This window comes from Triticum aestivum, chromosome 1B (genome assembly GCF_018294505.1).
Source record: "Triticum aestivum cultivar Chinese Spring chromosome 1B, IWGSC CS RefSeq v2.1, whole genome shotgun sequence".
NCBI classification, from domain to species: domain Eukaryota; kingdom Viridiplantae; phylum Streptophyta; class Magnoliopsida; order Poales; family Poaceae; genus Triticum; species Triticum aestivum.
In genome coordinates, this window is record NC_057795.1 from 595,119,251 (window position 1) to 595,146,590 (window position 27,340).

Here is a 27,340-nt window from a genome sequence, read left to right on the forward strand (position 1 = left end):
GTGCTAGTGTTCTCGTGGGTATCTTTCCTCTTCTTGTCGTTGGTTTTCCCTTCTTTTGAGCTAAGCCGGGTGTTGTCTAGAGGTTGAGGCTTGCTGGGAGGTACTACCGCTGGTGGTGCACGGTACTACCGCATATGTTGACAAGCGGTACTACCGCCCACCAGCGCGGTATTACCGCTGAGGGGCGGGACCGGGGGGGGTTATATTGGGGCAGGGGGAGGTTTCATCTCCCCCATACCCATTCGCTCTACCCCCTCGTTCCTCTTCGTCTCTCCAGCAATGCCTCGCCGCGGTAGGGCTCCGGCAGGCCTTCGTCTCCGGGCCTTCCCTCTCCATTCCCTTCGGTGGAGTCGATCCCCACCTCGTCCTCTTGCCATGGATGTCGGTATTGCCCCTGTTCCTCTTCTCTTTGTGTCTAGATTTCAGATATAGCGTTCTAGGGGCAATAGTGGTTGCATCTCTAGATTTTTGGCTAAATCTAGGCCTTAGTAGGTTGGAGAAGGCATCTAGACTTTTTGGATTAGCGTTTGGTAGGAGTATTTTTTAATTTGGCAGGCCGGTAGTGCCGGATTTGACCACGGCAGTAGGGAACCGCCGTTTCCCCGTTTCGAGCGGTACTACCACTCCCTTTGGCGCGGTACTACCGCTCGGGCAGTACTGCCTCTTCCAGGTCACGGTATTACCGCTGCTTGCCCAGTTCCTTCTTGTTCCTACCATTACCTGATCCTTTTTGTTGTGTTTGTTGGATTATGCTCGTTCTCTCTGGTTGTTCTGTGTGTTTGTGTGTTTGGTTCAAGGTGATGAGCATCCTGAGCAGCAAGGCCGTCGTGTTAACCCCGATCGCGCAACGTCAAAGCGCTACCGCACTTCTGAGTCACCAGGGGGTTCAACTAGTGCTCCACCGCCGCCAGCGGGTGCTTCCTCAAGTGCTCCACCTCTGCCTCAGCTCAAGAAGAAGTCTGCCGTCAAGCTGAAGCCAAAGGGCAAAACTATGACTGAAATGAATGCCAAGGAGTTCTGGGCAAGGCGTTGCCGCAACCCCTATGTGGAAGACCAAGAACCCACTTTGGTCAACAGTCCGTTCTGGACCCGCTTTCAGTTTCACGTCTTCTTTGATGTGATCAAGGCCAAGAAGAATCTCTATGTTGATGTGCGCTCCATCGACACGGAATTTATGGAGAAGGACTGTCGGTGGGAACGACACCTATGGGATCACTAGAATCCCTTCTACAGTTACGGGGCGCGAAATCGTGAGAAGAGCGGGACTAGTGGGTGGCACAAAGGGGATTTACCCAGGTTCGGGCCGCAAAGATGCGTAAAACCCTACGATCCTGTTTTGGTGGTTGCATTAGTGTTCTTGAGCTCTCTTACTATCTCTGGGTGCTGCAAGGTTCCAAAGAGCAGAATACCCCCTCAGTATGCTATGGGCCTCCTTTTATAGGCGAAATGGGCTGCCACAGTAGCACACAGGAGGTGGAAAGTGCTACAGTGTTGCGTGGTTATCGCTAGCATTACAGGACAAGACGCATTAAATGCGGGGCTTAGGTGTCCTTCACTTTATCGAGGGATGGGGGTGAGGCCCGTCCCGTCCGTCGCCGCCCCTCCTGGCTTTGACACGTGCCCCGGCCAGCAACGCATGCAGCGCCATGTGGGAAGGCAGACAGCTGAGGTGGCGCAGTGGTGGAGTCTCCATGAAGGTTTGCATGCTGCCACGCAGGTGCCTGCCCAGCTGGTAGGGTCGATGGCTGCGTATGAAAGGCGGCGGGAACTTGGCTGGTGCAGGCCTAGCAGTGGCCTTGCCGGTGCGCTTGGCGATGGTCTTGCCGGGTGGCCCGGCAAGGGTCTTGCCGCAGCGCGCTAGCTTCCCCGGCAAGGATCTTGCCGGGGAGCCCTGTGGGTTTCTTTGGTGAGGATGGTTGCCTTCCTATCCTTTCTGGATCTTGATTGCTCTTTTGTCTTCACAAAGATCTGCATGCCGACACGGAGGTGCCTCCCGAACCCTGTCCCAAAGCGACTGCTCAGTGTCGGTAGGCTCGAAGGTGGCTCGCTCCACGGTTGTGGACGAGCTGCCCCGGCAAGGACCTTGCCGGGGCTGCTGGGGCTGTCCCCGGCAAGGGTCCTTGCCGGGGCAACCTGCATTGCCCATGCGACCTTTGTGGTCTTGGTCCTTTGTCGTGAGCTTTGCTTGTCCCTGCGACTTTGGCTTTTCTCCGGCTTCCCTCTCTTGCCTTGCTCTTGTGTAATCGCGGCAGGTGGTTCTAACTGCCCGTGCACAAGTAAAGGGGTCAAAAGCTAGGCCCCTACTTTTGTACACCGACAGGAGCCCCCGGGCCTGGGCCACACATAAGCGTAGCACGTTGTTGGGCCAGGCCCAGAACAGTGCGCGGGCAGTTGAGGCGGATTTTTTCCGTGGCCACTGTTCCGCCCGCTGCGCTTCCCCACGACCCGCGTTGAATGCGCGACGTGGGGGTCGTGCATGTGCGTGACGTGGGAGGCATGCGTGGGATGGCGACAGCACGCATGCATCATGTCGCAGTTAATGGGAAAGGAGGCGGCCCGTGTCTTCCCCATAAAAAAGGATAACCGCGGGCGCGCTGCTCACTTTTCCCCTTTCCTGCGCCTCCCTCCATCTCAAAACCGCCGCCCCCTTCTTCTTCCTCGAGCCCCCTGCTTCTGTTCATTGCCGACGTGCTTCCTCCATCCCTTGCTTCTGCGACCGCAATGGCACCCAAATCCTTGAAAGGAAAGGGGGCGGCCAAGGATGCCGGCGCGGCGGAGCCGTCTGAGAGCGAGCTCGTGGCGCGACGGGCGCAGTTCGCCCTCTTTCCCTCGACGGTCGACGTGCCCATGCTCCAGGAGTTCTACAAGGCTCTGTGGGGCGTGAAGTCGGGGGGAGAGACGACGGGGCATCCGGCCACACGTGTCGTCCCCGCCAGCGCCGGGCCTTCCCCAAATCGGTACCTTTTCTTCGTCGACTACTTCTCCTGCGGGCTCTGTCCCCCTTTCTCTGATTTCTTCAAGGATATCATGTACACCTTCGGCTTCCGCCTCCTGGACTTCACCCCGAATGCCGTGGCATGTATGGCCCTTTTCACACACCTTTGTGAGGGCTTCGTCGTGGTGCATCCCAGCACGGCGCTCTTCGGCCACTATTTCTCTCCTCGGATCCAAAATGGAGGCGCCATCACTGGTAGCGTCACTTGGATCCCAAGGGCCAAAGGATCATACCCGGACGGCGCCATGAAGGAGAGGTGGGAAGAGTGGCGGGGCTGGTGGTGCTTTATCGAGGAGGAGAACCCGCCGGTGTTCTGTGAGGTCCGTCAGGTGGCGCCGGTCCGTGGAAAGGACTGAGGTGACGTCGACGTCGACGACGCGAAGCTCACGGTCGCCACCACCAGGATCCTCAGGCTTACCCGGGCCGGGCTCACCCTCGAGATGATCGACGCAGACTTCATCCGCCATCGGATTGCCCCTCTGCACGACAAGGGGAGGCCGACCTGGCTTTTTGTGAATGCCGCTGATATCATGCAGCTCTGCCCCGGACTCGATTATAATCTGACAGTGCTGAGGCATGCTCATCTCTGCCAGCGAATCTTCCAGCTCGAGGTTAATGAGGAGGGCGAGGTGGAGCGGTCCGGCAAGGTGGCAAGGGCTGCCGCGAAGGCCGACAACGTGGACAAGGAGCCCGTCTTCAAGTTGCCGACCGGGGTGGTCCCGCTCGGCAATAACTCTCGCCGGTCGGATATCATCGCCATGATGCCGCTCTTTAATGCACATGGCCTCGACCCGAGCTAGGTCGAGCCTGACGAGCTCAGGGTGCAGGAGTTCTTCGACACCTTGCACGAGGCATATGTCACCAACGAGCTGCGGCTCGTCCATGACACTTCTCAGGTGGAGTTGGACTACATTGCCCGCAGGTTGCGGGAGGCAAGGCTTGCCGAGGAGTTGGCACTGCTTGCCGTTGAGGCCGGTAGCGCCGGCGGCACGGTGCACCGTGCCATGGCGGAAGCGGAGGAGGAGGACCTCTCCTGGTGGGCGGCGGCCGCCGAGAAGGCCAGCAGCGCCGGCGCCGGGGCCCCCTTGTCGAGGACGTCGTCGACGGGGCTTCGTAGGAAGATGAGGAGGAGGATACTGCGGCCTCCGTCCCTCCGGCCACGGGGAGGGGGCGAGTTCTGCGGCAGGATACCTCCCGCGTGCCGGTTTGCCCTGGCCGGGCCGCGCCACTACGGCTGGCGCAGGAAGCGGCGGCGCGCCAGACGAGGGCCGCGGTGACGAAGAAGGCGGCGGAGGCCGAGGCAGCGAGGAGGAAGACACCAGCTTCCTCGTTGTCCAGGCATGCCCAGACGCCACCGCCCTCCCCGCCGCCGGCAGATGTTGGCGCAGGGATTGCCTTTGACTTCAGGTCCCTCAGCCCAGAGAGATACTCTGGGTCACCCAGCTCGGCGAAGAAAAGGAAGGCGCCAGAGGAGGAGAAGGAGGAGGAGGAAGGAAATGACGAGTAAGCCTCTGCTTTCCTCCCTCATTCCTCGCACATCCCCCGTCGGTGTTGCTCACTTGCCTTCATTTTGCAGGGACGTGGAGACGCTGGCCCAGAGGATGAAGAGGGCCCGGACGTCGGCGAGTAGCCAGCCCCCGGCAGGCACCTCTGGCACGCCACTGGTGGTGTTGAGCAGCCCGGACAGCAGCCCCCGGCCCAGCCCCCAGCATGAGTCCATCACCCGCCCTCCATCAGCATGCTTATGCGTGGTGCTTCAGTGCTAACCATGCCATGGATGCAGGAGAGGAGCGGCACCAAGGGGCACCACGAAGGGCTTCGCCAATCGTGCCTCCTCCATCAACCACACCGCCCCGAGGGGCGTCCCCGGCAAGGGCACCAAGCCCCGAGGCCATACACATGGAGGAGGAAGAGGAGAACGCAGGCGCCGGTGGCTTCTCTTCGGCGCCGGATCTTGGCGGAGAAAGGGCCTCCGCCTCTCGGCCTGGTACAGGTAGGCTACCCGTCTTTTTCTTCGTTCACATTCTTCTTTTTCTCCTTTCCTCACCGGCTTTCGATCTTGGCTCCACCCTGTCTTTTTCTTGGGGTCCAGGTCCTTCCTCGGAGGACGTCGACACCACCATCGAGGACGTCGCCGCGGAGGCCACGGCGGAGGCGGAGAAGATTGCTGCCGAGGAGAGCGCCAGGGGCGCCGCCGAAAACGCCACCAAGGGGCCCACTGAAGGCCCCGACAAGGAGCGTAACGAGGAGCCCGGCAAGGCCACTGTCGAGGCGGCGGTGGTCGAAGACCATCCCTCTTCCACCGCCGCCTCTGGGTCCGGCAAGTATTTGAAGGTGAGCGATGATCTCTTCGTCCACCTTCCAGGCGTGTCAAGCTCCAGGGCCCCCGTCGAGGGGAGTTGCTCGACAACGAGGTGCTCGCCGCCGCCGGTTTTGACATTGTCGATGAGCCGAGCGTCGACAGCGATGGCTCCCAGGAGGAGCGGCTGCTCCGAGCCATGGGCGCCAACTTTCGGAAACTCTAGGCTCTCCACCGCGCTCGCCTGGACAAGGCCAAGTCCAAGACGATGGTGGTGGAGAAAGTGGAGGCAGATTTTGAGGAGCGTGTCGCCGAAGCACAAGGTTGGTGGCGCCAGGCTCAGGACGAGGTGAAGGCCGCTCAAGGAGAGCTGGCCAGGCGTGAACTGGAGCTCACCATGAGGCTGGCCGACATCGAGAAGGCCCAGGAAACGGCGAAGAGGCTGGCCGACAAGGCCGCAGCCGTCCGGTCCCAGCACGAGGCCGCCCTGAGGACCCAGGAGGAGGACCTTGCCGCGCGCGAGGAAAAGCTTGCCACCACTCTCCGCGGCAAGGATGAAGAAGTGGACAAGCTTGTCCTGCAGCAGACCCAAGAGCTGGAGCGGACGCATCAGGAGGCACTCAACGCCTTGGCTCAGGCTCACGCCGGCAAGGTGAAGGAGCTGGAGGATCAGACTCTGAAGTTGTCCTAGGAGAAGGACACGCTCAACGGCGGCCTGACAGAGGCGCATGGCGAGATCATTGGCAAGTCCGGAGAGCTCTCTGAGGCCAACGCCTCCATCAAGGATCTCAAGCTGAAGCTGGGAGAGCTCGAGGGGGTGATGTCGGGGGCCTTGACCCGGGAGGGACTCCTGACAAAGGAGCTGGAGATGGAGAAGCAACTGCTGAGGAACGAGACCGCCAACCTCAAGGATCACAAGGCGGGCCAGAAACGCTGGCTTGAGCGCCTTGCCGCCGTCGCAAACTCGGCCGCCGACCAGCTGGCCATCATGGTGGTATCGGGCATTGAGTACGCCCCGGAAGTGAACCTGAGCCGCAACGCCAACCTGACCATATACTTCGAGAAGGTCGTTGGCGCCTTGAAGCGGCTCCACTCCAATCGGGCGGCCTCCCTTGCCGAAGAGTCCTGGATTCTTTGCCAGGGGGGCATCACCAGGGTGCTCGTCAAGATAGCGCACTGGCATCCTGACCTCGATTTCAAAGCGGTGTTGAAGAGCTTACCGGAGGATGCTGACATCACAGCGCTCAACGAGCTTTATCCAGCCCATCCTCAGCCGCATCGACAAAATCAAGAGGTTGGAGGGCCAGCGCCGGGACTGAGCACCTCATCTCTTATCGCCGCTGCAGGTTCATGACCAAGACAAATGCTATCTTTAGTTAGAACCGCGGCGGCAATTTATGTAATATGACTCTGCAGTGCCCCTAAGACTATGCATGTTATTTTCCTGTTAGATTTTCCTTTGTATGTATGCCCCACGTCGACTGGGTAAGCTTGCCGGCGCGTAAACCCGGGGCGGCGCCTTGAGAACGAATCCTCATTAGCCTGTCGGGTGTGCTTGCTGCCGACGAAGCACCTTACCCCCGCCAGCGCGGCCGCTCGATCTGTCGAGCTTTACTCGAGTCAGAAACGAGAGCGTAGCTGGTGGCGTAAGGCTACCCTGCCGCTCTCGACGCGGCCGCTCGAACTGTTGAGCGGGCTCGAAACAGAACAAGGGTGTTGCCAATCAAAGGAGGGCCCCTTCGTGGATAGGTTTCTCATACATAGGCAGAACCATCGGGGATAACAACCCTATATTTAAGGATAAAAACTTAAAGTTCAGCATGACTTAGCTCTTTTGTCGCTGCCTCGGCATCCTTCGCGCCAACAGGCAGCGCCGCCCTCTCTCATCGGATGAACCACGATGTCGAGGATTCAAGTAACCCCGTATACAATTCCCTTTGTCAATCGGTATGCTACTTGCCCGAGATTCGATCGTCGGTATCCCAATACCTCGTTCAATCTCGTTACCGGCAAGTTACTTTACTCGTACCGTAATGCATGATCCCGTGATCGGACACTTGGTCACTTTGAGCTCATTATGATGATGCATTATCGAGTGGGCCCAGAGATACCTCTCCGTCATACAGAGTGACAAATCGCAGTCTCGATCTGTGTCAACCCAACAGACACTTTCGGAGATACCCGTAGTATACCTTTATAGTCACCCAGTTACCTTGTGACGTTTGGTACACCCAAAGCACTCCTACGGTATCCGGGAGTTACACGATCTAATGGTCTAAGGAAAAGATACTTGACATTGGAAAAGCTCTAGCAAACGAACTACACGATCTTTGTGCTATGCTTAGGATTGGGTCTTGTCCATCACATCATTCTCCTAATGATGTGATCCCGTCATCATTGACATCCAATGTCCATAGTCAGGAAACCATGACTATCTGTTGATCAACGAGCTAGTCAACTAGAGGCTCACTAGGGACATGTTGTGGTCTATGTATTCACACATGTATTATGATTTCCGGATAATACAATTATAGCATGAATAAAAGACAATTATCATGAACAAGGAAATATAATAATAATCCTTTTATTATTGCCTCTAGGGCATATTTCCAACAGTTTGGAGTTAAGGATTCCCAATCCTCCAAACTTCTTTGGCCTACAGACCGCCGCCCACTTTACTAGGTGGTATTTCCGCTTGATGTCAGTTCCTTCCCAAAAGAACCGGGACCTCGGTGTGTCTAGCTTAGCGTGCACGCCATCGGCTAGTAAGAACATCCCCATAGTGAAGAGGGGAAGGGAAGAGAGGCTCGAGTTAGTTAGAATGAGCCTCGCGGCAGAGGACATGAAACGCCCTCGCCACGGGCTTACCCTGTTGGCCACTTTCCCATACAGAGGCTCCCACTCTAGAATCGAGAGTTTGCGGTGAGAGATAGGAAACCCACGGTACTTAATTGGAAAGCTCCCAAGCTTACAATTAAGTAAATTTGCGACACGCAGGCTTTGTTGGTCGTCCATCCCCATGGTAATGACCTCGCTTTTAAGAAAGTTTATTTTGAGTCCGGAGAGGATCTCAAAGGCTAGTAACAGGAGCTTAATCGAAGCAATACTATGATCGTCAGGCTTGAACAAAAGCAAGGTATCGTCCGCGTATTGGAGATGTGTCACACCACCCGGGATGAGGTGTGGGACAAGCCCCATGATGTGTCCGGCCTCCCTGGCCTTGGACAACATGGCTGCCATTGCATCATCCACAAAGTTAAAGGCGAGTGGGGAGATAGGATCGCCCTGTCTAAGTCCTTTCCTGTTACGGAAAAACTTCCACACTACCAAAATAAAGTATGAGAAAGTTGATATATAGATCCATATTCTTAACAACCAATGCCTGCCTTTAGCTTAGACAGTGAAAACCAAGTCAAAAATAATTGCAGAAAATTCAGATACTAGTAGGGGACTAACCTGAGAGTTAGGAAGCCATCTTGACTTCTTTTCAGAAGCCTGGAAGGAATTTCTCCTGTAAGCCGATTTCCTGTCAAATCACTAGAGGAAACAAAATGGAGTTTGGTGTCAAAATAAATGATGAATGCATTGTGAGAGTACAGTTTGTTGCAATTTCAACCATATAGTGTATTATCAGTTTATCACCCCATCAGTTGGAATACTTTTTCATATATTGGAAGTCAAAGTTACATAGGTTTGACTGCATATACATTTTAGGACACCATCAGTTTACAATACATATAAGGCAATAACTAGCTGTGAAAATACGAGAGATTTAGTTACTTACAGAAGTTTAAGGGATGAAGATTGTGAAAGACTGTCAGGAATGGAGCCCGTCAGATTATTGCGTGACAAATCCCTGACAATTAGTGAGGTCCCAGATAAACCGCTTAGTTACTCAAAGGAAAAATAAAACATCCAATGTGTAATAGCGTGATGGTCTTTTACTTACAAGTACTCTAATCCTCTGAGATCCCCAAAAGAAGACGAGATGTTACCACTCAGACCCATAGAAGATAGGTTCCTGCAGTGTATATGTAATTATGTCTACGACAGTTCAGATAGATACAATATGCACTGAACAATCTTTTCATCAAAAATTAACTCACAAGCCTGTAACAGTTGGTGAGCTGGAGACAGAATAGCTGCAACTCAATCTATCCCACGCAAATTTTCTCGGCACACATGGATCCCCCATCCAGTTGTTTTTCACCCGGTACTTGTCTCTGATCGCCGTGATGGCAGAAACTGTTACATTTCACAGTAGCAGCAGATAAAGCTCTTATCAGCGACCTAAAAAAAATCAGCTGAAATGCAGTTGCTAGCTAGTTTCATTTATGATCCACTTTTAATCTGAAAATAATAACAGGTTACCATCTTGAGCCGCCGTGGCTACGCCGGTGGTAGGGAGGACCGAGAATACCTCGACGGCGTTGATGATCGGGGGAAGGGTCGAGTTCGCGGTGGCATTGAGCAAGATGTCGTACCGGTCTAACCCATGGTAGGGTTTGTCGTTGTAGATGGCATCGGTTACAAGGTACCGGGGCGACATGACGAGAGGATACAAGAGCTTGCCATTCATGGTGATATAAAACTCATGCACCGCGTTGCTCTCTAGCTCTGCAAAGTACAACATGCAAATATACCTTGGGATGGGGTTGTTGGCGTTCGGTTCCGCGTCCCAGTGGAATCGGATGGGGGCGGAGGAGTTAAGGGGCTTGATGGCGGTTTGCATAACGGCAGATGGCACTTCGAAGCTGTCGACCTTGATCACACTCTTGGTCGTTGAGATCTCTGACCACTCCCTTGGATCTCTCCATGGAAGCCATGCACGGTCGTAAGGATCGTCTGGGTACCTGCATGTACATTCGTAATGTATTCAGTATCACCAGCTTCGCTTCTGGATATCAACTTTACTAGTCAACTGAGACTAATTCTAGATAGTTTAACTTAGTTTCGTTTATGTATGCGCTGATGATTTTGAACCTGTGTTTTCTTCTGTTATTGTGATGATACTAGAAACATGACGTGAGGTTGCTCAACAAAACAACTATGACTGTTTCCAAGTCATAATATAAGAGCATTTTTGACACTAGTGCTCAGGACTAACTCTCTAAACCAGGGTCCAGGCGCACCCCAATGTATATCCGTGTCGCCTAGCTTCGTGCTAGCTCGCTATCCCCACTTATGGGCCATTTCATAGAGACTTCCTATTTTAATTTCTCCCCCAAACAATAGCATCTAAACTTGAAACTTTGTAAGTCAACAAAAACATTAGACTACATATTGCTGAAAGCATTTTGGGGTTTTCTTGGTGCAGCATAAATATATATAATGATTTCTTGATAAATATATAATTTGGTATTGCGTAATACCACTTGTGTTTCCTTTGGAGCCGGCACAATATCTTGTGATTGACGAAGTCACCACAGGGGACTTCGTAGTCGACGGAAATGTCTCCTGTCATTAAACGAACATCGTCGAAAAGACTGAAATAGATCCAGAAATATGCGAGCACTAGTATGGGCGCTGGTTCCACCATAAGGAACCTAACCATCTGAGATAGCCTTAGCTCGCATTATAACGTATATCTCCTATGTGGTTCTTTCCATATCATGCAAATGTACAATATAGAATTAACTAGCCATGCCCGCGCGGCGGCACGCCGCGCCTATCGATACATTATCTGTGTGTATATATGTATTGTTTTGTTTGTGTGATAAAAAATAAGACTTTTGCCAGCACGTGTTTGTAGTCATAACTTTATAGTCACAAAAAGCAAGGCATGCACAGGAACAATTTGCAAATGATACATTTATTATCAGCATGAGTGCTTCATTTTGCATGATGGAAATTACACATTGCCCTTTTTTTAAGCAAGACCGGACAAATTACATTCATTCGTAGCTGATATCATTCTTGTGGAGCCTTCCGTTGGATTGGTACCTGCAATGAAATGGTGCAAAGCTTTTGCAAATTGGTCCATGCGACCTACGGGTGCTTAGCGACAGTGCATGCAACAATGATTGTGAAGAAATAAAAGAGGCATCGATATGATATGCATTTGATTCAGAACTGACCAATCGATTGTGAGTTAAAGTAAAAGTACAAAAAATTCATTCAATAACTTCTAAATCATTTCAAATACTCGTAAGTTAAATCAATTAACCATGATTGACTAAAATAATCATTCGCCAAAGTCTTTCACTCTTATCTTTTAGGAAACAAGAGTTTGTGAGCTGCATGTGTTTGGTTGATCAATCCAAGAAGACGGCCATTCTCATTGTTACAAAAGTCTTTAATTGTCAGCAAAACATCATGAAGAAGAACAGAATAAAGTCTCTGACATGCTATTGCTATCATTGCTATCTATAGGACACAGATAGAAAGAACTTTGAACTGCTGATATTTTAGTGGGTTTGAACTTGTTGACTTGGTGCGAATAAAAATATAGTAGATGCATATTTTTTAAAATTTTGCACGCACAAAACACACACGATCACTCATCCACTTGCATGGCGCATGCATGCAAAAAGCCGTGTACAACTTGACGTACCACGTCGTCCACGTGCGTGTCCCATACACTCAAGCAACCATGTACAGCCTAGCGTACCTCTAACAGTTAAACAAAAACATATCGGACAAAAACGTCGCCAACACGCATGTGCCATGCACACACATAAACATGTACATCTCGGGGTAACTCCAACAATTGAGTATACAACATTCCCCAATCGACATGCAGGCCAGACGAATCAGATTTAATCTTAGTACACCTGACCAACTCTAGAAAGACAAATCTGATTTGACTTCACTACATGGGACCAAATCCGACAGCTACCTATTTAGACCCGTACACAGCCCATCATGCAACCCACTTCTCCGATCTGCATGCAATCAGCAATACATGCCCAAATTTTAGAACATTCTATTTTGCTTTCTTGCCACAATCTATATGAACTTAGCTGGAACAGGCTACAGAATATTCGCACATATATGTAACTGAAGAAGCAAAGAAATGTCGGACGGCAACACAGACACACGCGGCCACAAGAAGAAGCGGAGCTTCCACCGGACCTGATACTGCAAGGAGCGCGCACACTCATCTGCCTCGCCCTCGGCCTCAAACTCCACCCTGTTGGAATCAACCACGTAGTGTGACCAGTCCGGTACGGACTTGGTACAGTCATCAAGTAGGATTTGTATTTGGACTAGGAGTAGGACTAGTAGGACTAGCTTAGCTAATATATATACTGCTGTACCCCCGTGTAATCAGACCAGATCGATCAAAGCAATAAAAAGTAAAGGCTCGACACGGGCCTTTAGCCATTGCTCGCGTCTCCTGTGTCCTCGTGTGCTTGCTAGCTTTAGACTTGTACGTGTGTGTGCTCGTCTCCGTCGAAGCAGCCGGAAGCAATCGGCTGTAGCTTGTACGTCGCTGCATATTGTCGGAAAGTACTCGACAACAGCGTCGTCAAGGTCGGGTCTGTGCCAACAATTGGTATCTAGAGCAAGGTTGATCTTCTAGTAACGGAGGATCATGTCGGACGACGAGAAGACTAAGCAGCTGGCGGAGTACTCCGGTGCGGCTAAAGTATTTGCTGCTCCGGTGAGTTCGTCGTACCCACGATTTGATCGCGAGAACTTTGGGGTCTGGAAGGCCCTCATGGAGTGTGGTCTCCGCGCCAATGAACTATGGGACGCGGTGGATCCCGGAGGCGATGCGTTCAAGAAGGAGGGAGCCGAGCACCGGAAGGATCGGCAGGCAGCGTCGGCGCTTTATTCGGTGATGCCGATGGATGTCCTCCAACACCTGATCGCCAAAGAAACAGCGAAGGAAGCGTGGGATACCTTGAAGCTCATGTTCAAGGGACACACCCGCGTCAAGCAAACCAATCTCCAAACTCTCCTAAGGAACTATGAGACTTTGGTCATGGGCGACAATGAGTCCGTGGATGCGTTCGCTTCACGGGTGGCTACTCTCGTCAATCGGATCCGCGCGCTTGGTGAAAACCTCACGGAGACCTCGGTTGTCTGGCGGTTCTTGCGCGCAGCCCCTCCCCGGTAGCTGCAAATTATCACGGCGATCGAGCAGTGCGTCGATCTCGAGACTCTCTCCATCGACGATCTCGTCGGACGCTACAAGGCTCACGACGAGCGTATGCGGTACAGTCTCGGGGATGGGAGGAATGATGAGAATGTCATGCTCACACGGGCTCAATGGTTGGCGCTGGACTCAAGGAGAGGAGGCGAGGGCTCTAGCAGCAACACTCGCCAAGATCGTGTGCCAAAAGAACAATGTACGAAGAACGCCGGCAACAGCGCTCCGAAGAAGAAGAAGTTCGACAAGCGCAAGATCAAGTGTCACAATTGTGGCATCATGGGGCACTTCAAGTCGGAGTGCAAGAAACCACCGAAGGAGAAAGCTCTCATGGCCAAAGGAGGCGATGATGGAGACATGATGCTCATGGTCGAAGTATGTGAGCTAATGGATGAGGATACTCCAGCTCCAAAGGCGCCGGCTACAGAGGTCGTCACGCTCATAGAGGAGGCAGTTTATCTTCACGATAAGAAGAGGATGAACACGTCGAGGCACGTGTGGTACCTCGACACGGGCGCTAGCAACCACATGATCGGCGACAAGGACCAGTTTTCTGAGCTCAGTGTTTCGGTGGGAGGCACGGTTCGGTTTGGTGATGACCGGACCGTTGACATCGCATGGCGAGGTACTGCCCTGTTTGAGTTGAAGAATGGCGGTCACAAGGTAGTCACAGATGTGTACTATATTCCCAAGCTAAAGAGTAGCATCATAAGTCTTGGCCAGCTCGAGAAGCGTGGTTGCAAGATTGTGCTCGAAGATGGCTTTCTATGGGGGTATGATCATCAGAGGATGTTGATTATGAAGGTGCAGAGGTCACCAAACAGGCTCTACGTCCTCAACTTGGATCGTGTGGATCCGGTATGTCTCCTGTCGAGCATGGACGACTCAGCATGGAAGTGGCACGCACGATACGGTCATCTAAATTTCCAGGCTCTTCGGCAACTTGGACAAAAGGAGATGGTAAGTGGTCTACCGTGCATCAATCATGTCGACCAAGTGTGCGACGGTTGTCTCATTGGGAAACAAAGGTGAGCCCCGTTCCCAAGAGAGGGAAACTTTAGAGCGAGCAAAGCTCTTGAGTTGGTCCACGGAGACTTGTGCGGACCGATTACACCGACAACCCCTGCCGGAAACAGATACTTCTTGCTCGTCGTCGACGACTTCAGCAGATTCATGTGGATCGTGTTGTTGAAGACGAAGGACCAAGCTTTGCAAGCCTTCAGGATAATAAAGATGGCGGCTGAAGTAGAATCTGAAGCCAAGTTGAAGGCCCTCCGTACCGATGGGGGGGGGGAAGGGGGAGTTCAAGTCTCGTGCATTCACGGAATTTTGCGAGGCTCAAGGGATCAAGAGGTATCTTACGGCACCATATTCACCGCAGCAAAATGGTGTTGTGGAACGGAGGAACCAAACCGTGGTGGCAATGGCACGAAGCATGTTGAAGAGTAAAGGCATGCCGGACAAGTTTTGGGGTGAGGCGGTCAATACGACCGTTTATTTGCTGAACCGGGCTCCAACCAAGAGTGTGGTTGGGATGACGCCGTACGAAGCATGGTACGGACACAAGCCCACAGTTGATCATCTTCACACTTTTGGGTGCGTGGCGCATGTGAAAACGGTGGGTGGGCATACTAGCAAATTGGCGGATCGGAGTACTCCAATGGTGTTGGTTGGCTACGAAAAAGGCATGAAGGCGTACTGTGTGTGCAACCCCTCAACAAATAAGGTGATTATGACGCGCGACGTGGTCTTTGAAGAAGCAAGGTCATGGAATTGGAACTCCACCGAGCCGGTATACCCGTCTTCCGATGATATTTTCAACGTTGTTTACGATGATTACGAGCATACAGATATTGGTAATCAACCGGAGAGGTCGGCCGCGACAAATGGCGCGGACGGCGCGGCAGAAAATGGAGACGCGCCAGCTACTCCCGCTGCGTCACACGCGCACGAGCAAGAAGGACCGGCTGGTGCGCCTGAAGACACGCCAGGCAGCGCCAGCGGCGCTCGACCTGGTGGCTCACATATGCATGGAGGCACTGAACGAAGCCCATCAGGAGTCTGTCCACCTCAAAGCCCAGGTGGCTCATCAACCAGCCTGGGAAGCCCACGTGGTGCACATGAGCTGGTTGGTTCTCCTGTACGAGTAGGAGAAGGAACACCGATCTCAACTGGTTCATCTGGTGGACGCACAGCCAGTCCAGGAGTGCTCCAATCGCCAGAAATCGGGAGTTTGGCAACTCCAGATGATATTACTTCGTCTTCGACTGAACAGGAGAGAAGGAAACGTCCACCGACACCAGTACGTCTTCGACCAGTGGTGGAATTATATCCAAAGGAAGCACTTTCAAAAGTAAATCCTGTGAAAATTAAAGAAAGAGGACGGCGGTGTCTTCTTAGCGTCGAGGAACCGACGAAATTTGAAGATGCAAACACGGAGGAGTGTTGGCGTCGTGCTATGGACGAGGAGTTGGGATCAATCCAAGACAACAAAACATGGGAGCTCGTGAATCCACCCAACGACCATAAAATCATAGAGCTCAAGTGGGTGTACAAAGTCAAGAAAGATGCCGAAGGAAACTTGGTGAAGCATAAGGCAAGGCTCGTAGCGAAAGGATACGTGCAAGAGCAAGGTGTAGACTTAGAGGAAGTGTTCGCTCCTGTCACAAGGATGGAATAGGTGAGGCTAGTTATAGCTCTCGCGGCTCAAGAATCTTGAAGTCTACATCACATGGATATAAAATCCGCATTTTTAAACGGGGAGTTAAAAGAAGAAGTATATGTGAAGCAATCACCGGGTTACATCAAAAAGGGAGAGGAGCACAAGGTGTTGAGACTATACAAGGCATTGTACGGGCTATGCCAAGCTCCTCGGGCATGGAACATCAAGCTTGATCGTACACTAGTTTATCTTGGTTTTGAGAAGAGTCCACTGGAGCATGCTATGTACAAGCGAGGTAAAGGCAAGGATCGTCTCCTAGTGGCCATTTATGTTGATGATCTCTTGCTAACTAGAGCAGATGAGGAGGAGATTGCTAGGTTCAAGCTACAAATGAAGGAGCTTTTCAAGATGAGTGATCTAGGGCTCTTGACTTACTATCTCGGGATCGAGGTACATCAAAAGCCGGAGGAAATCACACTATGCCAGGACGCATATGCAAAGAAGATTCTTGAAAGCTGTAGCATGGAGGACTGCAATCCAAGTCATGTTTCAATGGAGCCTCGACTTAAACTTAGCAAGAGGAGCCAAGCACCCGTGGTTGATGCAACGGAGTATAGAAGTGTGGTCGAAAGCCTAAGGTATCTTGTGAATACACGACCAAACTTGGCCTATTCCGTTGGCGTAGTGAGTCGCTTCATGGAAGCACCCACGACAGAACATTAGGCAGTTGTGAAACAAATACTCAGGTACATCAAAGGGACAACTAACTTCGGTTGTGTCTATTTGAGAGAAAAGCGGAAGGAGATGGTGGAGCTACTTGGCTACTGTGATAGCGACTTGGCAGGAGATATTGACGACCGTAAAAGTACCTCGGGCGTGGCATATTTCTTGGGAAGAAGCATTGTGAGTTGTCTATCACAAAAGCAGAAGGTGGTCGCATTATCATCTTGTGAAGCGGAGTATATTGCAGCTGCAACCGCGGCGGGTCAAGGTGTGTGGCTAGAAAGGCTACTCGGTGACCTCACTGATAAGGAACCGGAAGGAGTGGTGCTATATGTTGACAACAAGTCCACGATTGCTCTATGTAAGAATCCAGTGCATCATGATAGAAGTAAGCACATTGATATAAGGTATCACTACATACGAGATTGCGTGGAAGAAGGCAAGATTGAAGTCAACTACATTTGCACCAACGATCAGCTTGCAGATATCCTGACCAAGTCTTTGGGACGACCGAAGTTCACGGAGATGCGGGAAAGGATCAGCGTTCAAGCTGTGAAGTGAAGACATCGTCGTTGGGGAGGTGATTGTTGGAATCAACCACGTAGTGTGATCAGTCCGGTACGGACTTGGTACAGTCACCAAGTAGGATTTGTATTTGGACTAGGACTAGGACTAGTAGGACTAGCTTAGCTAATATATATACTGCTGTACCCCGTGTAATCAGACCAGATCGATCAAAGCAATAAAAAGTAAAGGCTCGACACGGGCCTTTAGCCATCGCTCACGTCTCCTGTGTCCTCGTGTGCTTGCTAGCTTTAGACTTGTACGTGCGTGTGCTCGTCTCCGTCGAAGCAGCCGGAAGTAATCGGCTGTAGCTTGTACGCCGCTACATATTGTCGGAAAGTACTCGACAACAGCGTCGTCAAGGTCGGGTCTGTGCCAACACACCCCTCTATGTCTCTACCGGATAGCAACGGAACGGCCGAACTGCACAGTGAGACAAAGCAGGCCACAACGGCACGGCGCCCCTCAACGCGTAGAGCCGAGATGCTCCAGATCAACGCTCAATCTGGGAGAGGAGTGGAAGAAGAGGGAGGATCGAGAGATTGTCCCTCCATGAATGCCTGCTCTCCTTACTGGGCTCCTGAGGCATCGCCTCGACGAAGAAACATGGGAGAGATGTCCCTCTCATCGCCCCTGCGTTAGCGCGCACGTGCTCCGGCCCCGGCCCTGACATGCATGCAGTGAAGGAAAGTCCAGTCCGAGATGCAACGTCTTCCGTCAGAGACATCAGCTGGCCCAGCTCGTCGACGCGCCAAGCACGTCTGCAGAACGACAAAGCTGTGATCGAAGCACCGATTAGCTTCACGATATAAAGACGGCCGCAAAAGAAATACAATGGAACAGGTGACGACACTGTACCTGCCATCTGCGAACAGAAGTTAGACGTCAAAGTCGCGAGCGCGGCAGCGATGGCCGGCATCCTCGTACTCACGGCCGCTCTTGCGCGAGGCGTTGCCGTCATCAAAGAAGTACGCCACCGTCGACTCGGGTAGCTGCGCTGCCGCATCTGCATTCAGCCAAGCGCGTTCGTTGGGGTCGGTAGTATCCGACGGAGGCAGCCTGACACACCACACACGCAAGCCCAACACTGCCGTGTTCATGGCCGCCGCCATGGTCTACGCGCAGCTCCCTCCGTGCACCTTCCTGTGAGCTGTTCACCATCAGAGGACAGCCGATTACGATGCGGACATCGCCGTGGTTGCGGTCCATGATGAAGACTGTGCTCTTGGTCATCGGCATGGTCTGCATGCACCTCCCTCATGCAGCTTCCCGTGTGGGACGCTCGCCGCCATAGCGCATCCGACGACGACGTGGATGTCGGTTGCTAGGATAGAACCCAGGCTCTCCACCGGCAGCGCTGGCGCCATGTTCGACGGGAGGGCACGACGCCGACCAACCACAGCGGCACGCACCCTGGAAGGTCGACCTGGACGCTGTGGACCATTACGGAAAGCAGAAAGAGGAAACCAAAATGATCACGACACGGCTAACGACGGGTCTCTGGATTAGACGCTGCAAGTGGCGCCGAGTGCCGCGGGCGGCAATTCTAGATTAGACGATGGAAGCGGCGCCGATCTTGATAGCGCATGCAAGCAAAGGTGGCTCGCAAAGACAGGAGCACGCAAGCGGAGAGCCCAACTCATGAAGGCCCACGCGTACATGCACACAGGAAAGAAAAGATACACAATCTAGTCAACGTATCGGCATGGCTTACAAAAAACGGAAATGGCTATAGGCACACACAATCACCCAAACCACGTTACGAAAATTTGAAGCGAAGACCTACAGTCACCAGGGAAATTTACACACCAGGAGCCCAAAAAAATACGCGTGGCCGTGGCCCGTTTACCCTCACGTCGCAGTCAACCAAGTGGGTAAACCTGGAGGCAAAATCTTCGCCGGATATAGTGTTCTGGGTATTCGTCCATTATGAAAAAAGAATGCCTACGACGACATATGAAAAAGATGTATGCATGATTTTTGACATCAACGGTGCTTACCTGACATTCTTGGGAGTTCCAAAGTTGGTCCTGGTGACAAGAACGGAGCCCTTGCGTCTCATTGACCTGCGGGTAGAGCTCGCTCTTGTGGGGACTCAGGTTTAGGCTGGAGATAAACGGCGTCCCTGAGCCAGTATTCACGAGGCACACCTGCACGGAACCGCCAGGGACCACAACGACGACTTCCTCAATCGTCGGTGAGCTTGCATCTGAGATGTTCACCGTCTTCCAATAGTTAACCCCGAGGTGGAGGTCGAAGATGGGAAGCATGTCAAGACCGTCGTAATTGCCGTACTTGAACATGGCGCGGACGAGATACTTGGGCCCTGCCGACACGAGTGGCCGGAGCGTGTAGCAGTTGCGTGCGCCGGTGGGGAAGCTGCGGACGGTGTGCCAGCCCCAGGGCATCGTCGGGGTGATGTACTGGGCAGAGATGTTATGGTTACTGCCTGCGTCGGTAAAACCAGCGTCGCCGGTGAACCGCAGCTTCGTCGTGTTGTCCACGTAGCCGACGGCATTCGCCGGCAGGCCACAGTCTATGCTTATAAAACCTGCGTATACACAGTAAACAGTTGCAGAGATTGATTTGATGAAACAGTTACTAGTACTACAATGCTATTAGTGGCCTAGTGTTTATCGAAAAAACATAGTGGCCTAGCGACATGCAGAACCAGAAGATCACCAGCTAACTTGTCGATGCTCGCGGCCATACTGAGTAGAAGCAAGAGCCACCGGGTCGCCATTGCTTTTGCTCTCGTCGGCGATCCTTGATCCATCACAGGCACAGAGCCGGCCAGCAGTTAACCAGTACTTGTAGAACTAGCATACCCGGTTGGGGTAGGCATGCAGGAGCATGCAACCAGAACATGCAACTCGCTCATACGTAGGATTAATTAGTGTAACATCACATGTGCACATGCCAAGCTGTTCATATGAGCTTACACGGTTCCTTTGAAAATAGTGCTCCAAGCTTATTAAGTTTGGGCATGCAGAGATGAGCAGATCACATGGGCGATGGGTTGACTTGCATGCGCTAGTCGGTCAACCGCCTCTCACCGGTGCGCCGCAACACGTGCATAGCTGCTGTGATCAATTGGCCGTAGACTTTTGGCTTTTCTGACTTCTTCATGAGCGGTTGTCACGATGGACAGTTCACATGCCAGCGATGTCTGTGACTATCCTATGCTTCGTGCCTTTTGACATTCGATTCTGTGACATTGTACAGCTTGCATTAGCTTTGATTAACGGCGGAAACTAGTACTCCCTCCTTCCCAAAATATAAGGCGCGCTTGACTTTTTACGGTCTTTGATGCACGACTTTGACCACTAATATATATCAATGTATATGGATTGAACATGTATAAATGGCATCATCGTATTTGTCTTGCAGAACAATTTTATTTCATATGTATGTATACTAATTTTATAGACAAAGAATACATGAAAATCGTAGTCAAAGTTATGTAATGAAGACCAGAAAAGTCAAACCGCGCCTTACATTTTGGGAAGGAGGGAGTAATACTCTATGCATGTGCCGTAGTGGGTTGGAGTTATCCGGGAGCGTGTTGGTTTGGCGTGGCCCCTCGCGCATGCAAACGGTGCCCCACACCCCAATTTTGAAATATTTGTGAAGAAATTTTTTCTAGGGAGTACCTAGAACTCATCTAGATGAGATATAATTTGGTCGTAAATGGAACCAAATTATATCTCATTTAGATGAGTTCTAGCAAAACTGTTTTTTCTAAGGAGGCATAGATTTAGAGAAAAATAGTTGTTGGCCCCCTCAGATTTTCATGATTTCCCGTTGGCCCCCCTGAACCTTTTGACTAGCTCTCCCACTGCTTAGGTGGCACTAGGCATGGAGCGGTGGCGAGGCAGCAACGTGGAGAGCGGCCGGCTGGGGGTAAGAGCGGCGAGAAGGTGGCGTACTGGCACCTCTTTGATCCTCTATCTTCCCTGTTTTCGTCTCAAGAACATGAATTGATCAGTTTGATTGGATGGATCCAAACCGAGAGTGGTCGGGACTTGGACTCGAGGTCCTTACTTTCAAGAAAAAGGTACCTAATCAACGTCTTGCTAATTTACTTTCCGGTATCAGTCAGATGATGCATGCGAGTTTGATTTGATGGAATGGACAAAAAATTTGAATGATGCCGAACAAAAATCAGCTAGCTGAAAGATACTAGCAAAGATGGACAACATAACTGGGATCAAAATTCGGAGTGTGGTCCTTGTCTCTTCGGAACAAGATCAAAATCTTCATGTGCTCATGGTTCGTTAGAAGTCCACCAAAGCTATGCAGATAGATAGACTTCTTTCCCGCCAGTCTTCATTCGTTTCTCCCACATCGAGCTTCGTCGAAATCTCCTGCGATCAATTTCAGGCTCTGCCTGCAGAGATGTCAGGGCAAAGAAGGGGGCACGACCGAGCCCCACCAAGTTTGTGGCCAACAATGACGTTGACCCATTCGAAGGAAAGTCAACTACCCATCCATATTATTCACTCTTTCCTAAACCAAGTGGCCAGCCTAGGCTAGAAAAGGGCCCACCGGTCAGCCACTTACCGCTCCATGCAAGTTGTGTGATAATCAATGTTGTATTGAGGCTTTAGACATTAGTACACTTATTAGTTGTTGATCGAGTACAGTTTTATATACTCCCTCCGTTCCTAAATATAAGTCTTTTTAGAGATTCCAATGTGGACTACATATGGAGCAAAATGGGTGAATCTACACTCTAAAATTTGTCTATATACATCCGTATGTAGTCCATGTTGAAATCTTTAAAAAGACTTATATTTAGGAATAGAGGGAGTAGTCTATTGTAGGTGCATGCATGTATATTGAGATATGGATGGAGCGCCTATAGTATAAAACACATATACTTTCAGCAACATAACATATATTATCTTTTGACAAACTATGTCCGCCATATATCACGGTCCATTAGTTGCTTGCATGTGCAACGGAGCAACCAACCCAGTGAACAATGGCGATGACGCTGTGGTTGCCGCTTCTTCTCTGGATCACTGCGGCCGCCGGCGTACCCCAAGCTCGCGCTCAGCCTGACAACAAAGGTAAGTACGCATGCTCGCTCAATGTTTCGTGCAATACTATTATAGCATGTGGCCAGAAATCACAACGGATGGACTGATCGCGTACCGGCTGCCGTGCAATGCAGGATTCATAACCATAGATTGTGGTCTCTCGGAGGAGATGGGCTATGTGGACAACGCCACCAAGCTCTCGTACACCCCCGACGCTGGCTTCATCGATGCCGACACCGGCACGAACCATATTATCTCGCCGGAGTATGTCGTCCCGGCTTTGGCCAAGGTTTGGTACAGTTTGCGTAGCTTCCCAACCGGCATGCGGAACTGCTACACGCTTCGCTCCCTCATGCCCGGGCTCAAGTACATGATCCGAGGGAGGTTCAAGTACGGCAACTACGACGGCCTTGATCGGCTGCCAGTGTTTGACCTCCATATCGGCGCCAACTACTGGCACACCGTGAACATCACGAACTCAACGGATGCGGTGTTCGTGGAGGCCATCGTGGTGGTGCCGGAAGACTTCATGCAGGTCTGCCTGGTGGACACCGGTGGCGGTACGCCGTTCATTTCTGGCCTGGACCTGAGGCCGCTGAAAAGAACACTCTACCCGCAGGTGACCCCGGCACAGGGTCTGGTCCTATTTGCCAGGCTCAACTTCGGCCCGACCGACGAGACCTTCTACGTTAGGTATCCCGATGATCCACACGACCGGATATGGAGGCCTTGGGGCAACAAGGTAATGTGGACCGAGATATCAATGGCCAGCGGGGTGCAGAACATAGCCAACGAAGACTTATTCGAGGCGCCCAAGGCGGTGTTGAAGACGGCGATCAAGCCTCGGAATGCCTCTGGGGACTTAGAATTCACCTGGTACCCCGTGCCCACCCCCAAAGACCCGTCCCCCGGGTACATTGCCATCCTGCACTTCGCCGAGCTAGAGATCCTACCCAACAACACTGTGCGCCAGCTGAATATCACCCTCAACAGCAAGCCGTTGTATTTGTATACAAGCGACATCGTGCCGGATCGTATCTATGATATCGCCCTCTACAACAGTGGCCCCTTCATCCGTCACAACAACTACACAATCTCCATCAACGCCACGGCTAACTCGACGTTGCCGCCTATCATCAACGCGGCCGAGATCTTCTCCCTCATCCCCACAACCAACCTTGGCACCGACTCCCAGGATGGTACGTATGTGTGTGCGTGAATGAGCTAGCTGTATGGGTAAGCACATCTTTTGTGGCACTGAAATTACAATGCGATTAACTGCAGTTTCCGCAATCATGGCGATCAAGGCCAAGTATCAAGTGAAGAAAAACTGGATGGGTGATCCGTGTGTTCCGAAGAGTATGGCATGGGACAGGTTGACCTGCAGCTACCCACCCGGCAGCCCTCCAAGGATCACAAGCGTGTAAGTACTTCCACATCTGTACCCAGGCTAGCTGACTTATGTTCATGACATACTTAACGGAAAATGAAGGTTGCACATAACTGTCGTGCAGCCTGTAGTGAAACTGATCCACTTCATTTAATTCCTGCAGAAACCTGTCCTCCAGTGGTCTAAATGGCGATATATCATCAACTTTCGCGAATCTCAAGACAATCCAATACCTGTACGTTTCCAGAGTTTTCTACTCTCTCCATCTCATAATATAATGCGCAAGTTTTTGCAAAATTCAAACATCTCAAACTTTGGTCAAATTCGTAAAGACAGTTATCAAATATATTTCATGATAATTTTTTCTACAAACTTGATCGACAATTACGAAGTTTGACTTAAAAAAATATAAACACACTATATTTTTGGATGGATAGGTCATGTATCTATTTTGACCCAGTTTGTATTTGTTTCCTGTTTGCAACAAAAAATCATATGAGATAAGATCATGTTTCGTATCTTGCAGGGACCTGTCAAACAATAACCTTACAGGCTCAATTCCAGATGCCCTTTCGCAATTACCTTCACTGACGTTTCTGTAAGCACGGAGACTCTCTTTGAATTTTTAAACCATTAACACGAGTTGTCATTTGAATAGGTTGAGTATTTTGTTTCCATAGGGATGTTTCAGGCAACTAGCTAAATGGATCGATCCCCTCTGGACTCCTCAAAAGAGTTCGAGATGACTCTCTGGATCTAAGGTACCATCCATTTCAATTTCTCCCCATTCTATCTGGCAATGGTACTAAGAATCTCACTAAATTCTTTCATTGCATATTTTGTTAGATATGGCAACAATCCAAACCTCTGTACCAATGGTAATTCATGTCAGCTGCCTGCTAAAAGGAATAGCAAGCTAGCCATCTACATTGCTGTGCCCGCAGTTCTGCTTGCAGTGATAGTATCAATGATATTGCTACTGATTTGCTTCCTGAAACCAAAGAAGCAAGGTGAGGTTTCTGCAGCACCACAACAATCCATTGATAAATTTCCCCATATGTGAGCACCAATTAATATTAGCTAGTGCCATTCGCCACCTGTGAAGCATCAACAAACAATGCACCGGAAAACAATGTCTGCACCGACAGTTCGCTGGAACGCCTTGAGAACCGTCGGTTCACGTACAAAGAGTTAGAGCTGATAACGAACAACTTTCAGCGAGTGCTTGGACGGGGCGGGTTTGGGTATGTCTACGACGGCTTCTTGGAGGATGGTACACAGGTGGCGGTGAAGCTGCAGTCTCATTCTTCCCATCAAGGCGTCAAGGAGTTCCTCGCAGAGGTATACTTTCTTTCACTACACTTGATGTTTCAGAGATCGAGAGATTTCGGAGTGAAATTTGATAAGTTGTATTTGAACATTTATCTAGGCTCAAATTTTGACACGGATTCATCACAAGAATCTTGTCTCCATGATTGGTTATTGCAAGGATGGAGAGTATATGGCACTTGTCTATGAGTACATGTCGGAAGGAACACTGGAAGAGCATATTGAGGGTATGTACATTGTTTAGCAGTATATTTTTTTTAAAAAATTGAGAAGTATCTTTTTTTACTTATAAAGATTTCAGTTGGTGGTCAAACATTCACTCCTTTTCCAACCTTCCCATGGCAGCCCTCACAAGTGTCTCTCCATACAAAATCGCCAGCATGGCAGCAAACGATCCTCTCCCAAATCCTCATAATTCTTGTGCCTCTCCTCCCCGAATCCGCTCCTCCTAGTCCTAGCACCTCCCATCGCACACCCAGCGCCCCTCCTCCAACCTCTAATTTCAACCTTCCTGGCTCAAAATCTAAATCCAATGGTGTATGCATTCATTATCGACAAAGCTAATTGAATCTTGAGAGCAAACATTGATATCCTAGCCTATCGAGGTTCATTCGGTGTATAAACCTTGTCCCAGTTCACATTGATTCAATATATTACTTAGCTAAAATATGTTTCACCTTATTTTTGTGCTTCCATAATATAGCACGCACATGTTACTAGTAGCTTGAAAATTTGCAGTATTTCTTCAAAGAAGATACTAGCTTCAGACTTTAGTACCTCTAAGGCGGTTTACTGTTATTTTTGCATTTTGAAACTGACAAAATTGATTACAATGTCAATCTATTAGTGGGAAGCAACCGCAACGCATCACGTCTAGCATGGACAGAAAGGCTACGAATCGCACTTGAATCTGCGCAAGGTACGTACTTGAAGGCAAAGTGCACTGCTTTCCGTTGCCAGTTTTGTCGAACGTTTTGTGTTTCAACTTTCAACAAACTTAGCACGAACTCGTCTGGTAATGTGTAGGGCTGGAGTACCTACACAAGGGTTGCAATCCGCCCCTCATCCATAGAGATGTTAAGGCCACCAACATTTTGTTGAACACGAGACTCGAGGCTAGGATCGCTGACTTTGGCTTGTCCAAGGCCTTTGACGACAGCAATGACACCCATGTGTCTACAAACACGCTCGTCGGCACCCCTGGATACGTAGATCCAGAGTGCCAAGCGACGATGCAGCCAACAACAAAGAGTGATGTGTACAGCTTCGGAGTCGTGCTACTAGAGCTAGTCACAGGGAAGCCGGCCATCCTCCGGGAGCCGGTGCCCGTGAGTATCATCCAGTGGACACGTAAGCGGTTGGCACGGGGCAACATCGAGGATGTGGTGGATTCACAAATGCTTGGAGGTTACGATGTCAATAGTGTGTGGAAAGTTGCAGACATTGCACTCAAGTGCACCACACAAATGTCCACGCATCGACCCACCATGACTGATGTGGTGATGCAACTACAGGAATGCATTGAGCTCGAGAAGGCTCGTGGTGGCGATGACATCACAAGCGACGGATTCTGCTCTGGCAATAGTGGTGAGAACCCGAACTTAAGTTATGATGCTTACACGACTAATCAATCTACTAATGTGAGCCAAAACAACACTACATTTGAGAAGGAGCATAATTTTAAGAGAGTGCCAACAGTGGATACCGGTCCTTCTGCACGTTGAGAACTTCTATGTTTCGTTCACACGCTTGTATAAAGGCAAGTATCAACTATGCAATTTATCTTTCTTTGTATCTATGAGATTTTGAATGTCTTGCGTTTATGATTTTACCTAAGTGAGTAAGAGTGTGGAATTATGTCATATATATAGGCAATAATAAAATATTTATTTTCTCATTAGGTTTGAGATTTGTGCCATGAATAATATTCTAAGAATTGGTGAAAAGTAATTTGTGATTCGCTTGTGAAATACAATTTGCATATGCAGAGTATTATCCATAATGGATCCCTGGTTGGAAAATATATGCAGATTCATGACTGTATTTCTTGATCACTGATATGAAGATATCAATCCGATACTAAGGACATCCAATAATTAAACTGGCAATGGAAACTGGATACAGCCAGTTACGAAATATACCATCAGAGCACCATCTTGGCCATTAGTACATCTTATATGCATTATGCAAGAGCGTAATTTGTGGGAGGAACCGACCCCAAATTTTTTTTGGTTT

General features: G+C 50.5%; 1 protein-coding gene and 1 pseudogene across 1 annotated transcript; one reads left to right on the forward strand and one right to left on the reverse strand.

Moving 5' to 3' along the window:
- Positions 1 to 8,734: 8,734 nt before the first annotated feature.
- Positions 8,735 to 20,084, reverse strand: LOC123080230 (putative leucine-rich repeat receptor-like protein kinase At2g19210; annotated as a pseudogene).
- A 2,244-nt stretch (positions 20,085 to 22,328) lies between these two features.
- On the forward strand, positions 22,329 to 26,829 carry LOC123096554 (probable LRR receptor-like serine/threonine-protein kinase At1g51880). Its single transcript, XM_044518320.1, has 10 exons — positions 22,329 to 22,416; positions 22,521 to 23,585; positions 23,671 to 23,809; positions 23,940 to 24,011; positions 24,303 to 24,374; positions 24,623 to 24,815; positions 24,893 to 25,117; positions 25,206 to 25,336; positions 25,960 to 26,024; positions 26,132 to 26,829. The coding sequence occupies exons 1-10, from the start codon at positions 22,329 to 22,331 to the stop codon at positions 26,827 to 26,829; spliced, it is 2,748 nt and encodes a 915-aa protein (XP_044374255.1).
- The last annotated feature ends 511 nt before the right edge of the window (positions 26,830 to 27,340 follow it).

Excerpts from the sequence above, each read along its gene's own strand:
- LOC123096554 (XM_044518320.1), top strand. The coding sequence starts at position 22,329 with ATGGCGATGACGCTGTGGTTGCCGCTTCTTCTCTGGATCACTGCGGCC. Across the intron at positions 24,375-24,622 it reads TTACCTTCACTGACGTTTCT|ATATGGCAACAATCCAAACC; the intron begins GTAAGCACGGAG and ends ATATTTTGTTAG. Across the intron at positions 25,337-25,959 it reads GAAGAGCATATTGAGGGTAT|CAACCGCAACGCATCACGTC; the intron begins GTACATTGTTTA and ends ATTAGTGGGAAG.